The sequence below is a fragment of the Lycium barbarum genome, chromosome 8 (assembly GCF_019175385.1).
Source record: "Lycium barbarum isolate Lr01 chromosome 8, ASM1917538v2, whole genome shotgun sequence".
NCBI classification, from domain to species: domain Eukaryota; kingdom Viridiplantae; phylum Streptophyta; class Magnoliopsida; order Solanales; family Solanaceae; genus Lycium; species Lycium barbarum.
The window spans coordinates 127,893,852-127,909,039 of record NC_083344.1 but is presented as its reverse complement, the minus strand read 5'-3'; the positions used below and the strand labels follow the sequence as shown (position 1 = coordinate 127,909,039).

At 34.7% G+C, this 15,188-nt stretch overlaps 1 protein-coding gene across 1 annotated transcript; it reads right to left on the bottom strand.

Annotated features, from left to right (window-relative positions):
- Positions 1-3,010: 3,010 nt before the first annotated feature.
- LOC132607293 (14 kDa zinc-binding protein) lies at positions 3,011-8,702 on the bottom strand. Its single transcript, XM_060321204.1, has 5 exons — positions 8,548-8,702; positions 7,189-7,246; positions 5,755-5,844; positions 3,342-3,462; positions 3,011-3,258 (listed from the first exon to the last, which is right to left on the bottom strand). The coding sequence occupies exons 1-5, from the start codon at positions 8,661-8,663 to the stop codon at positions 3,191-3,193; spliced, it is 453 nt and encodes a 150-aa protein (XP_060177187.1). The 5' UTR covers positions 8,664-8,702; the 3' UTR covers positions 3,011-3,190.
- Between the last annotated feature and the right edge of the window lie 6,486 nt (positions 8,703-15,188).

Here is a 15,188-nt window from a genome sequence, read left to right as displayed (position 1 = left end):
GTCAAGCAAATAATCTAAATTCAGTAAGTCACCGGACTTATCCGGAAATATCGTGCCGCCACAAAGCCATAGCAAGTGCAACCTAACCCGCTGTTGCACATCAATTTCTGGGGTCTGATCTGTAATATCATCTAAGCCTCTAATATATTCAATTAATTTATGTACTTCTAACCTACTAACACCATTAAAACAATCCAGACCGGGTGCCCAACCAGTAAGCTCATGGATCAATTGTTGCCACCCACCAATATCGATATATCTAGCATTAAGATTATTCAAGGGATAACCATCAACAACCAAGCCAAACATGACCTCGATATCTTGTAATGTGATGGTCGCCTCACCTGTACGCAGATGAAAGGTGTGCGTCTCAGGACGCCATCTCTCTATAAGTGCAGTGATGACTGCCCAATCATATGATACACATCCTACCTCTATTACTCCCCTAAATCCACACAGGCCAAAGTAGTCAAGGATGCGAGGATGAAAAGGATGACGCCTCACATGCTTCCAAAATTCAGTATCCGCGCGGCGAGGAAACAGGCATCCGGTCGGTCCTCTCAAGGAACCATCCCACACAGCCTCTGATCAATGCTTCTCCTGGAGTGTTAACACATCGTACACTTCTGGCCCCGGATGTACGCATACCCGTGGAAACTCCATACCTTATACAAAAAAAAAAAATGAAATCCAGATCAAGTTATTTGGAGTAACTCACTATTAAAAAAATATATTGTATAACAATCCATAACAAAATATATTGTATAAAAATCCATAACAAAATATATTGAAGAAATTACAGGTTCTGCAGTCATAAATTACTATGGTAATGCATAAATACATCAAACAAAGCAACATTCACAAAAAGAGAGGAAAAAATTCGATTCTTTGACACATTTCACAATTCTTTTTTCCTGTACCGAAAATGTCATCATCGGTCTATTATTGGCAATATCCAGTTCCACAATGTTTCAACTTGTAAAATGTGGATTGATCCACGTTATACACTATATTTTGTATAACGTGGATCAGTCCACGTTTTACAAACATCCACAACACTAACAAAAATAACAGCAACATAACAATTCCTAACAAAATATATTATTTAGTTATTCAGATCTTTTATATATAAGAATCCACAAAAATAACAGTAACATAACAACAAATTTCTTCAAAAGTGCTACTAAACAAATAGGACCTTTTATATAATAATGCTTCTAACAATCATATTTTAAGTTCAAATTAAAATAACACAAAATAACAGAAACGTATTAAATAACACAAATAAAAAATAACAATTAAGATATATAAGACAAACAGATCTATATCTATTATAAATATACAATATTATATGAGTTAGAAAAAATACCTCAATTTAAATAGCAATAATAGATAAAGCTGAAGAAGCTACTTCAAAAATTAGATTGTTTTGCAGGGTTTAAAAAAAATAGAGGAGAAGGAAAAGTAGAAGAAGATAGAGCTTCTGTAATTAATGGAGGAGAATGGAAGATTTTAGCAAGACAACGAAGGGAATGAAGAAGCGGCAGAAGATTTTAGGGGGAAGGGAACGAAGGTAAATATTTTAGGGCAAAAGGATCAGTCCAAATATACAATATAACTTGTATAACGTGGACTGATCCACGTTATACAATATAAATTGTATAACGTGGATCAGTCCACGTTATACAAGTTTTAATTGTATAACGTGGACTGATCCACGTTATACAATTTATATTGTATAACGTGGATCAGTCCACGTTATACTTGTAATTTTTATTTTTATTTTCGTTTTCGTTTTCTGATAATTTAAAAAAAAAAAAAAAATTGGGGTATATCGTGGATCAGCCCACGATATACCCGTTTTGGTATAATAAATTTTTAACGTTCCCTTTTGGTAAAAGCCGTGTATTTTTATACCCTTTAGGCTCCGGGCTCATATCTCAGCTGTCATGGAAAAATAATTTTATTCTGGTTGAGCAATATGTAAAACTATCAATGTACAGAATATATTACTTATTCTGATGGAATAATGAAATTCTTAAGTTATATATCACATGTAAAGATTCTTATATTGTCATTGTGATTTAATTTTGTTATAGCAACTAATTTATCATTTCTATAAGATTACTGATTAATATAATAAGGAAAAGGTCCACAGCCTTTGAATTTTGCGAAATGATCCAATTTTGCTCTCCGCTAATAGTTAGGATCAAATATACGCATGCGGACAGCTTATAAAATTGATCGAATTAGTAATATGATTGTGTAACAATACATAGGAGTTAAACTCATCAAATTACTATGGAGATAATCTAGCTATAAAAGTATGTCAATATGGGATATAAGTTGAAATAGTGATCGTCGTCTGTTTTTTTTTTTTTTTTTTTTTTTTTAGAATTTTGAAGAACCTCTTGGGACAAAGCTTATACTGTGTAGAGAATAAATTGCATATTTGGACAGGTTTCTAGTTAATTTGTTACCAAATGAAGGTTTGCCAACTTTGTTACGTATTGATGGGGGCATGAAACTGCACGTTTCCTTTCACGCAACATCTATTGTATCCTCCATCATTTATTTGAGGTGTGCACCATCCGTTATACTCGTGACACAAACTCAAGGAATGGACACATTATGAGCAATAATTGTTTTTAATCCAAAAAGTGGGACATAATTAGATGAGTCTCCACGCTGTTCAATAACATTTTTTTTTTTTTTTTGTAAAATTTTGTTTATTTTGTGGCTTTACGTCTTGATAGGAAATGTGTTGCTTCAGAGCAAAGAAATACATAGGAGAGCCAGTGAAGTTATTCAAGGCTCCAATTTAAGAAATATTCTACATTGCAATCAAGGACAGCTCACTCAGAATCACAAATTGGTCAGACTCATAATTCGCTTCTAATACTGTCTTCCGACCACAGTAACGTTTTACATTCATAAGTGGTTGGTCTATCTTTATTCCATTTCATAGTAACGTCATACTTTCAAAAAAAAAAAAAAAAATCTAACGTCATACCACCAGAAAGCTCTCTTATTGATAAATAGCATAACTGTCAGGAGTCCCATATCTCTCCATAGGGGTATAGCACAAGCTTCTAGTTTGATTCATTAACTGCTACACATAGATAATAGTGTTTTGTTAGCAAATGCTACACAGACGATTGGAGGAAATCTGGAATCGTCTCGACTTCCTTTAGCCGGGTGGCCAGTTCATTTGTCGTCCACCGAGAAGGTGAAGGTGAAGATGATAAACAGATTGGCCTGAAAAAGCAATCTTTAGGTTAATATAAATTTATAAACGGAACTCCAACTGAAACAAGGGAGCAAGAAGCAAAGATACAAACATCCACTAGGCCCATCATTGATCACAAGTCTGAACCCGTTCTCGAGAAGACCTTCCTGTTTGGCAACAAGCTTGGCAGTGTAAAGAAGTTGACCAAGAATCTCACAGTGCTTTTCTTCAGCCTGAAAAAGAAATAAAAAAAGAACGGGTGAAGAAACGAGGAAGAGTATAACAAACGGGGGACAAACTCAACCATTTGTGAAGGATTGATGATATTAAGTTCAATATGGAAGCAATACTAGATTGATTAAAGAAAGATTTGCATATTACAAAGCAGCGTAGAAGCAATAGTACTCAAATCTTTCAAGAGGCCCCAGCTATGACGTGCAAAGACTAGGGACATTGTCCTATGTGCCCTAGACAATTGCTCATTCAGGTAACCAAATGTAAAACAAGAATAAATTTTTGCCATTTCCTGGTCTATCATCTTAAAACAGTCCAAAGTTGACACAACGGTGGAACTCTAATGCAGTTTCCCCTCATTTCCATCATACTGGGGTCCCACTTTTCTCTCATTTTGAGATGCTACGGTACCGATTTCTTCAGTTATCAATCATGACAATATTCTAACATCACACCAGAGTGGAAAGTAAGAACTATAATGAAGTACAAGGATAGAAGCTCCATTTACTGATTAAGACTAAAAGAATCCCAAAAAAACAAGCAAATACGCATACAGTTTGTTGGTTTTTTTTTTTTTTGGTTGGTTGTGGGGGGGGGGGGGGGGGGGGCGGGGTGGATAAGAAGGAATTATTGATATTTTTTTTTTTGTTGATAAGATCAAGTAATTTTATTAATGCAGGAATATTCCTGAACTACAAGTATACCAAAAATAGAGAGCCTGCACAAAAATATAGTTCTTTACGAGATACATAGATTTTATACAAGTTGGAACCTTCAGGGTGCACCAAAAACAAAAGAGAAACAAAAGGCAATTTCTCAAATGTAGGGTCATCTTTAACTCCAATGAGAGTCTCATAAGCCTCTCCTTCCGTAGAACCCGCATTAACACGAGTAGCTCATGATTAATTCAAATCCCTCAATCAAGTGACTTTTCTCCCCCTCGACGTCTGCAATTTAATCATATATTATCTAATTTCATTTCTATACTTTCCATTTATTCATTACTCTTATTCTAGGCCCATCCCTTGGGCATGGATGTGGCTGCATAGTGCCTATGCAGGTTAGAGAGAAGAGAAAACAAATAACAAAGATAGCAAGCAAGAAACAAAGAAGGTTTGACAGCAAGCAAGAAAATGAGGAGATCACCCCTTAAGCGATTGAGAAGTAGCATCTAGGAATGCTGCAAGTCTAACAAGCTATATAAGATTTTTATATCTTTTCTCGCTAAATACGTAAAATGAATACAAAGAAGAAAGGAAGGAATGCTGAGTAGCAGCTCTACAAACTTTTTTATTCTCTGCCACTGAATAGCAGCTCCAAGGAATGCCAAGTCTTAACCAGCTCAGTTCTGAAGCTAATTTCTAAATCTTGTATCTCCTTTTTCTCATTTTGAATACTTTGTTTGATCAGATATAACAAGAATCATCATATTAAAGTGCAGTCACATGAAAAGAGTAAACCTTTAGCCTTCAAACCAATAAATTTGGTGAAGCAATCACTTCAAAGCATCACCAATTTTCTCTTTTCTCATAGATTTTGTCTCATATTCTGATACACCGATGCAGTACTTCATTGTGCTCTTGTGTGCAAGCTTTCAACAACTATGAGCAACATACTGAAAATTGTGCCTATTAATTAAAAATAAAAGAAACTTTCCTAACTCCATCTAATGATTCAGGACTAAAACCACAAATAAGTAAGCAAATGAGCGACAAAGTACACATGATAAAAAATGAGTAACCTCGGATGTGATATTAGTTGGATAGTGCCAGCACAGGTCATAGAAGAAGTCAAGCAAGAAAGAAAGACAGTAAGAAACACGAAGAACGAATAATTAGCACAGAAATAAACAACTGATTAAAAAAACACAGAAAGAAACAAGCAAGGAGATCACTGTTACCTTCTAAAAAAACAAGCAAGGAGATCAATCTCACCACCTAGAGTAGCTCCAAGGAATAATGCAAGTCTGCAAGCAGCAATGTGCTAAAGCTAGTTCCTAAATTCTTTATTGTTCTTTTCCATTTTTAACACACTTAATCAAATATAACAAGAATCATTATATTAAAGTGCAGTAACATAAATCAAAGTAAACCAGTCGCCTCTAAACCAATAAATTTGTGAAGCTTTGCCTTGAAGAGTCACCATTTTTTACTTCATTAAAAGCATTGCACCTCATATATTCTGAAGCGCAAATGCAGGAAACTGTTGTGCTGCTTATGTGCGACCTTTCAACAGCTATTAGCTCCGTACAACAAGTGTGTTCACACTCTTTCAGAAAGTAGAGAGAATACCTTGGAAAGTCCAGTTAAGCCATCCCTGACCTTGGGAATAAGCAAAATGTGCACAGGAGCTTGGGGATTTATGTCTCTGAAAGCTAAAACCTGGCATAAAAATTATAGAATCAGCTGACGTGAAAGCTTAAAGACTTGCGCATATTGATGCAAAATATCAAATACTCATACCATAAGTGGGGGATAAAGTACTGACAGGGCCGTAAAAAAGCAAATCATGCTTCACCGAGTAATTTAAAATTTTAGCAAAATAACAGCAACAAAATTATACAATCTTTGCCAACATCCAAGCAAAGTAGAGGTAAGATCTGCGCACATCCTACCCTCCCAGACCCCGCTTGTGGGATTACACTGGGTATGTTGTTGTTTGCCAACATCCAAGCAAAGGTTAGGCACTGCTTAAAAAAGCAACAGGTTATTTCCCTATTCCCCTTGTAATTAGAAGGACGAGTTAAAACAATCACCCAGGAAAAGAAACATGCTTCACATCTCATCGACATTTGGATTAGAAGCACACGATTTAAAGCTCATTTTGTTAAATCTTTTCCAGGTTTAATTGGAGTGGCCTACTTACGTAGCAATAACATTAAGAATCATTATATCCACTCCTCAGAATCTAGAACTTACGACATCTTCCTTGTCGTATTCCAAGACCATCTGCTTGTATTTTAAGAAGTTTATACCAGGAAACATTTTTACTATTTCACATTGTCTCAATAATATGCTCTATAGAGTATAGTTTAACATCAGTAGCTTTCTCAAATAAGACAAACAATTATGTGCAAGAGGTTATTTTATCTGAGTTAACAACGGCTCCCCTTGTGAGAAGAATCAAGGTTTTCTTTATTTCTGGTGCTGGTTGTCCTTTCCTGTAAATATGGTTTCCAGCAACTCCTCAATGCTGATGAATGCAATGTTACCATTTTCATTTAAAAAAAACACGGGTTCCTCTAACTAGTGGAAGTGGCTCTCCAATTTGAACCTTTCCTCTCCACTCCATAAAGAACTACAGAAAAGAAGCTCAAAAACAATAATTTGGAGCATGAACTAGTGTTCAACTGTGTGTGTGTATGTTAGAGATGAAAATAATTTTGAGTGTTTGGTCACCTCAAATTGTCACCTGATGAAAATATTTTCTACTGAAAAGAGGAAATTACTTGTGTCACTAATTGGCAGCCATCATTTTCTTTTACAAATATCCAACTCTTAACTCTTCCTTCATACCACTAGCTCAGTTAAAACTTATTGTTAACAAACATTAATACTCAAAAATACCACCAAAACACTATCCTTTTACTTTTATACCTAAATCCCTAAACCCTAGATAAAATGGGAAATTATATGTAAAACATTTTCTATGAACAAATAGCGCCCTAACACATACAAGCTGAAAACACACACGTGTGACATGCACACCGGAAAGGGTGTTTATACCTTGTCATCCTCGAATACAATGTCTGCTGGTATTTCCTTGTTAATGATCTTGTCAAATCTGAAAAACAAGAATCAGTTTTTAAAAAATCCACCACAATAAACAAAGCTAATTAACAATCACAATAAACAAAAAATGCAAAAATAGAGAGAGATGAATACATGGTAAGAAAATCTGAAAATCAAGAACCTATTTTTAACAGTGCCACAATATAAACAGAGCTAATTAACCATCCAAACAAACAGAAAATGCAGAAATAGAGAAATATGAATATATGGTAGGAAAATCTGAAAATCAAGAACCTATTTTTAAAAGATCCACAATATAAACAGAGCTAATTTACCATCCAAATAAACAAAAAATGCAAAAATCGAGAGAGATGAATACATGGTAGGAAAATCTGAATATCAAGAACCTATTTTTAAAATATATATAAACAAAGATAATTAACCATCCAATTAAACAAAAACTTAAAACATAGATTGAGAAATGAATATATGGTAGGAATTCTGAAAAATCAATAACCTATTTTTAAAATATCCAACATATAAACAAAGCTAATTAACCATCCAAACAAATATAAAATTGAAACATAGATTGAGAAATGAATACATGGTACGAAAATCTGAAAATCCAGAACCAATTTTTTAAAAGATCCGCATTATAAACAGAGCTAATTAACCATCCAAACAAACAGAAAAAAGAAAAATAGAGAGATATGAATACATGGTAGGAAAATCTGATAATCAAGAACCAACTTTTAAAAAATCCAACATATAAACAAAGCTAATTAACCATCCAAACAAACATGAGGTAGGAAAATCAGAAAATCAAGAACCTATTTTTAAATGATCCACAATATAAACAGAGCTAATTAACCATCCGAACAAACAGAAAATGCAAAATAGAGAGAGATAATACATGGTAGGAAAATCTGAAAAATCAAGAACCAATTTTTAAAATATCCAACATATAAACAAAGCTAATTAACCATCCACACAAACATACATCGAGAATGAATACATGGTAGGAAAATCTGAAAATCAAGAACCTATTTTTAAAAAATCCAACATATAAAAAAAAGCTAATTAACCATCCAAATTAAACAATACATTAAAACATATCTTGAGAAATGAGTACATGGTAGGAGAATCTGAAAAATCAATAACCTATTTTCAAAAAATCCACTACAATAAATAAAACTAATATACTAACCATCCAAACAAACAGAAAAAAAAAACATAGAGAGATATTAATTACATGTTAAGAAAATCTGAAAATCAAGAACCTATTTTTTAAAAATCCACTACAATAAACAAAGCTAATTAACCATCCAAATAAAACAGAAAATTGAAACATACATGGTAGGAGAATCAGAAGGAACAGCAAGAAGAGCAGCTTCTTTTTCTGAAGCCATAGCAGTAAAGTGTGAAGTAAGTACTTTGAGTCGCCTCCTATTGGGGTTTTCTTCACTCATATTCTAAGTTTCTTTTTTTAGATTTTTGTGGGTATACCAAGTTTATTTAGTCAACAGATCAGTACTAGCATTTTCTCATTATTGTTATTGGATATACCAAGTTTTTTATTCTACAGTGCAGTACTTTTATTTATGTCCCAAATGAAAATGACGTTTTTCTCTTTTAATTTGCAAAATGAAGTTTTTGTGGGGTTTTCTCTTTTTCTTCCGTTACTTTTCACTTTCCTCATTTATCCCCAAAATTAGATCTATTAGAGCAAAAATTAAGGTAGAGTTTTGCATTCACCGGAAGGTAGAGTTATTCTGCCTTGCGAATCCAAACTCTATCTTGAGATTTTTTAAAAAATTTTTTGCTGAGCGGAGTTCGAACCCGAAACCAAGAAATTTTTAGCGAAGATCAATAATTTGAGGGACAAAAATTAAAGACCACCCCCAAATAAGGACAATCCTGACAGTCCGCATGAAGGCCAATCCATGCAAAAAATTGTAAATCAACCCTTACTTGCTTTGCTCATTGGTATTAGATGTTGTGACGAATTCTTGAATGGACTTCATAAATGAAAAGGCCCATGTGAGAATATTTTCTGGGAAAAAAAACATAACTATACAATAATACAAAAATATTTATAAAACTTAAGCGGACTAATTTAATGAACATCCCGTAGCAGTTAAAGAGTTAAATATCATGACAAATTCTTCTCTATTAAAAGTATGTAGCTGGACGAGAACAACCCAAGTGACTTTCTTCCTATTTGGGTGTTCAAAAGATATCTTCCTTAACTATAATTACATTCCGACTTCCTCGCCATTGTAATTAATATGAATTTGCCATACATTGTTGTTATACCATATATTCCATAGTCAACCCCTTATACCATACATATATTACACATAAATTGATATGTAATAATATACAGTATATTTATACCAGAAAAATAGATGGTATATTTGAAATATAAAATTTTATGCCATCCATATATTACACATATAAATTGATATGTAATACTATATAGTATATTAAGATATAATTTTTTGGCTTAATACATATTCAACTCCTTAAACTTGTAAATATGACTTAGTTTAAGTGTCTAAATGGAAGTTTAAGGGGCAACATATGTATTAAGCCTAAATTTTTTATACCATGCATATATTACACATATAAATTGATAATTCCGATGAATATTGCTGAGAAAGAAGTGCTCAATCCCATCTTCTCTTTTACTTATCAGTGTTTGTCTAGTCTTATATGCTAATTCCTATGTATATTGCATTGACTGGACTTGTTTAGGATGTTCAACTCTAAGTCTCTAACATAGCATATGAGAAGGTAAGATTCTTTGTTCCCCCACCTCCATGTATTTTATTTCTGGATGCACGGGTAGGGGTCGATGGTTCTTTCAAGAGTGTGTTTATCAGGTACTTTGTGTCATTGCATTATTAATGGAGTTGCTTGCATTGATGTGGGCATCATTAAAAAGCATAAATGAGTCCCAATTCTAAAACACATGAGAAGCAAATCTGAAAGAAATGTAGACAATTTCAATATAACGGTTTTTCAGTACCATTTCCGACATTATGTTAAAACTGGTTACTGTTGAAACCTATTATTCCAGTCATAAAGGCTCTTCGCTTCTCTGCAAACAACTTCTCATCTGTGATCTTCGGAATGTTACGTTGCTAACTCCTAAAAGAATGTTTCTTAAGAAATGAAAGAAAAAATTATATCTCATGTTTAAAGTGAGATATCTTTTAGTAACGTTAGAAATAAAATGAGTTTCATCATTTATGCGATGAGAAGAAACAGTCAACTGAGTACATACTTCACATGAAATGCTTTACTTGAACTGAAGGTCTACAGAAACAACTTCTCTATCGGGTAAGATAGGATCTGCGTACACATATCCCTCCTCATATTTCATTTGTGGAATTACACTGGGCATATCGTTGCAAAAACATCTTAGTAAGGTCAGAAATAAAATGTTTTTGATCATTTATGCCTTTAACCATTTCACGAGAAATTTTCACAGTTGTAATCAGTGTTTTCAAAGGTGTTTTCGCGGCAAGTCGCAGGACGAGTCCCCCGATGGGGTGTCACGCCCCTAAATCCACCCTGGACGTAATAGGCATCCGATACTATAAACAACACCGGGACACCTTATAAATCATTAAACATAGAGTCCATTTCTAGAAGACTTTCATTAATTAATTAATTAAATAAATTATAAATACTAAGTAAAGATCATGATCACAATTTATGTAATAAACTCAGCGGAAGTCTATAATAAATAAGTTGTCAAAATGTAGCAATACCCAACGAGTCAAACGATGACTTCACCCACTACTCACAGAATTAGCGTCTATCTATGGAGCCTCTAAGATGATAAATAATGAATAGTCTAACTTCGAGATGCAGCCCAAAAACTAAAATAAGTAAATAAAGGTAGGTGTGTCCCATGAACAAGCATGTGGGCTCACCAAATAGTCCAGAAAGCAGCAAGTTTTCTTATTTCGTGCACGTATTACGAACCTGCTCTTCAACGTTGCCTGACACACCATCAAAAACAACAATGGTATGCCTGAGTACCGGGTACTCAGTGAGTGTCTAAGGGGAAATAGTTAATAAAACAAAATAAGATAGTAAAAAAATATAGTAAGCAATATCCATGAAATAGTTTAAAAGAGTCCAAAAATAGAGTACAATACCAAACTTAGCAAAGTCATCAGAGAGAAACCAACAACGAAGAATACATCAAGATTAGCTCAGTTACGTTTATCACACCAAGTCTTTCACTTACGAATTCCAAAAGTCATCAACCAAGTCACTTATAGGTAACCAAAGAATCAATAAGTGCCAACTCATGGGCGAACAATCAATCGATGCATTGGGGTTAATTATCCCAGGGAGGCTAATCGTCCTCTGGACTAGCATAGCAATAGATGCACTAGGCTACACGCCTCAGAGGCCAATCGTCCTCTGGACTGACACAACAATGCTCAAAAGTGATATGTTAGGATCCATACGGCCAATCGTTCTCTGGACTAGCACAGCTTGCCCATATAGGCCCAAACACAAACAAATACATGTCATGGCATATTAACCGAATCATCAATTATGGCTTATAGACGAATTCACTTCTCAAGTCATCTTCTCACAATTGAGGTATTTCAAGTCACAATCAACTCATAAAAATTATTTAATTACTTATTTAGTTTCAAGTTCAAGAACCCCATTCAAGAAAAACATGTTCAAAGTCTCAACCTTTAGACAGATAAGTTTAATCATATGTATTAGGGAAAAACATGTTCATCACGGTAGTATAATTAGTATAAGATTCGATGCAGGCTTGACCCTACACGCGCATGACCTTGTTCAAATGTCATCTTTTAATTTGAAAACAAGTTCAACAAAGAACAACCACCAAACTAGGGTTTTAACTTGTACAAACAATCAAAGTAGGATTCTCAAATATCAATCATGTTTTCACAACATACACGTACATCAAAGAAAGACTTTAAAACATAAACATACTTCAAGGAATTTTTAATCTAGAGATACCTCAATTCCCGCTAAAAGATAGCAAACGTATTCCTCCAAGTTCAACAATTGTTCTACTATGTTTATTAAATGATAAAGTTTAGAACGTTAATCAAATTCTAAGAGTTCCTACCCTTATCGAAAAACTAGGACTTTTTCGTGCCCATAAATGTGTTCTTGAATCCCCCGTGAATCTCCCATGGATTTTTATTGTTTATTCTACCCTGCACTAATCTAAATCCTCTAAATAATCTAAGTAAAGTTCAAAGAACATATGATGCAAGAAAATAAAGACAAGATAGAAAAGAATACATAATTGATAAACAATTGGACAATAACTAGAAGAACTAGTCCTAGTTACCTTCCAAAAGGATCAAAGGCACCTATCTTGAAATATATGAATATTGAACTTTTCTCTCTAGTCGAGACTTGTTGTGATTTGGTGGACTCCAAATTGTACAACCTTGTTTTGATCATTTAATTTGCAAGGGATTGTTATTCTCTTGAGTTGCTAGGGTGATCTCTGTAGCCCTTTAAATGTAACTTTGGTACAATGGTTTGTTTGAATGGAATTCTTACGTCTACCCTCAAACACTCTTAATCTTTTGATACAATGTCTCACCAACTATACTATGTCTCTCCTTTCTTTTTTGTTTACACTATAAATCACTCAGAAATACAATGTTTGTGAAAAGTAAAGCACAGAGCTTGAGAAGTTGAGACGAAGGTATATTTTTCTTCTTCTTGATGTGAGCCTTTTAATAGTAACAGCTTGGTATGTTTGGCTTGAATCAGAGATGGCAAACCAAGAGTGTTGATCCTTGGAAAGAGGAGTTAAGTGATCCTTTTTCCAAGAATAAGGTTAGAGCTTTGATTTGCTTTCCATGTGAATCTTGCTATAGGCGTGTGAGATCTTTGACTTGAAAGCATAGTAGTATTTTCTTCCTTGCCAGTGACTCTTTTTTATCTTCACTTCCTTTCTAACATCGTCTTTTAATCTTCACTTCCTTTCTCGAGTCTTGATTGAATCCCAGTAACTCTTGATAACAAATCTCATTGACTATCTTCCTTGATTGAAGGAACGATATTCTTACTTCCTTTAATACACATACAACTTGGTACTAGATGAAATATATTCTTGTCTTGTGCTGATGCATGAATTAATTAATGCAATCTCTTTTGATTTAGCCGCCACTTCATAATTAAGGTCTATGGAGACCCTTCATCTTTTGTCCACGTTCAATTTGGTCCTCTTTTCTGTTTATACCTACACAAATATTAAGTCATCATTAAAATCAACACTAACGATCTCACCCTTTTTTATAATGACAAAAAAAATGTAGTATATTTCCCTGCTTATACAAGTTGTCGCTCCCCCTGAGTTTGTGCCAGAATAGTCGACTTGTGCTCCCCATGAGTAGTGAATCCACCATGCACGGGTTCAATTCCCGTCGTTCGCCAATAATTCATAAATATTAGATAAATGATTGGCTACCCTTGAGTAGTTGACTGAAGCATTTCTCTTCTCCCCCTTTGGCATCAACAAAAAGAAAAGTATACACAAAAAAATACATATTAGGTAACACATACGAATCAACTAGGGAACATCAAGCAAGTCACAAAGTATGCTCGAGAGCAGGGGCGGATCTACAGTAGCATGTGTGGGTTCTCGGGAACCCACACCCGCTACCGTAGGCCCTATTATTATATTGAAAAATATAGAAAGAGTATAAATATTTTCAGTTGGGAACCCATAACTAAATGGTTGGATGGTTCCAAGGCAGCTCAGGAACTCCTGAGGCGCGTCTCATCCGGGTGTGCGCATGATCGATCCTGACCAACCTCGTTTTTTAAATTTCAACTCGCTTTTTTGCTCCTAAAAAGCAGAACACGGTTCTAAAATGCAAGTGCTTCACGTTTTTTGCTCTTTTTTTAAGAAAAAAAATATTACAAAGTCAACTAAGAAGCAATCAGCCAATAAATTATTATTTTTACCCAAATCCCAACATTTCAAAACAAATGAGAAACAAGAAAAACTAGAGTTAAAATATTGTGTCGTTCTTCTACATATTACTTATCAAAAAATCCCTAAATCCTTATCCCAAATTTGCATGTTAATTTACTTTTTCAAGGAACCCACAACCTTAAAATCCTGGATTCGCCTCTGCCCAAGAGACATACAACCATTGTAGCAAAACATCAAGCAAAACAATTCACAGTCTTAACAAAACAACAAAGCCCAACATCTAGGGCTTCAGAAAGTAATAAGTGAGATCTGGACAATAGCACGCTGAAAATCCTCCAACTTTTCAAGAAAGGATTCTTGGAAGGTGTCAACTTTGGTAACGACCGATTTCATCTAGGACGAGACATTCGTCAAGGTTTTGAGAGCATCTTTGGTAGTCCTTTCTATCAGCAGCAGCAATTTTGCCACATCTGAACTCGTTTCCTTCGTAACATCCCTTACCTTGTCAAGTTGTGATTGTTGAGCAAGCAGCAGCGCCTTCAATCCATCCACTTTAAGGTCCAATGCAGCTAGTTGAGCAAGCAGATCAACATCTACAGGAGCAGAATCAGGTGGAGGAACCACAGAGGCCTCAGCTTCTTCCTTGACGACCGGAACATCAACCTCCTTCTTTACCTAAACATCACCTTGCAGCATGTAACCCATACTTCCAAATGCACGAGAGTTGTAGCGTTGATGACAGGAGTGCTGAGAAACGTGATAAGTTTAAGATCACTAGCCTCAAGGAGTCTAGTTATCAACATACCATAGGGAAGATGGGGAGAATCAGGAGAGACCTAAATCATAGCATTGATAATTAGGGAGGCGAGATTGACTTTCTTTCGGGTGACAAGATAGTAAGTGATAAGCGTGTCACGTTGAGTAAGAGTAGAGAAGGATCCAAAACGAAATTAATTGTTTATGCGGTGCCATTTCCAAGTTTATACTTTAAGAAATTAGAGGACGCCATGCTCTTTAGTTTCGT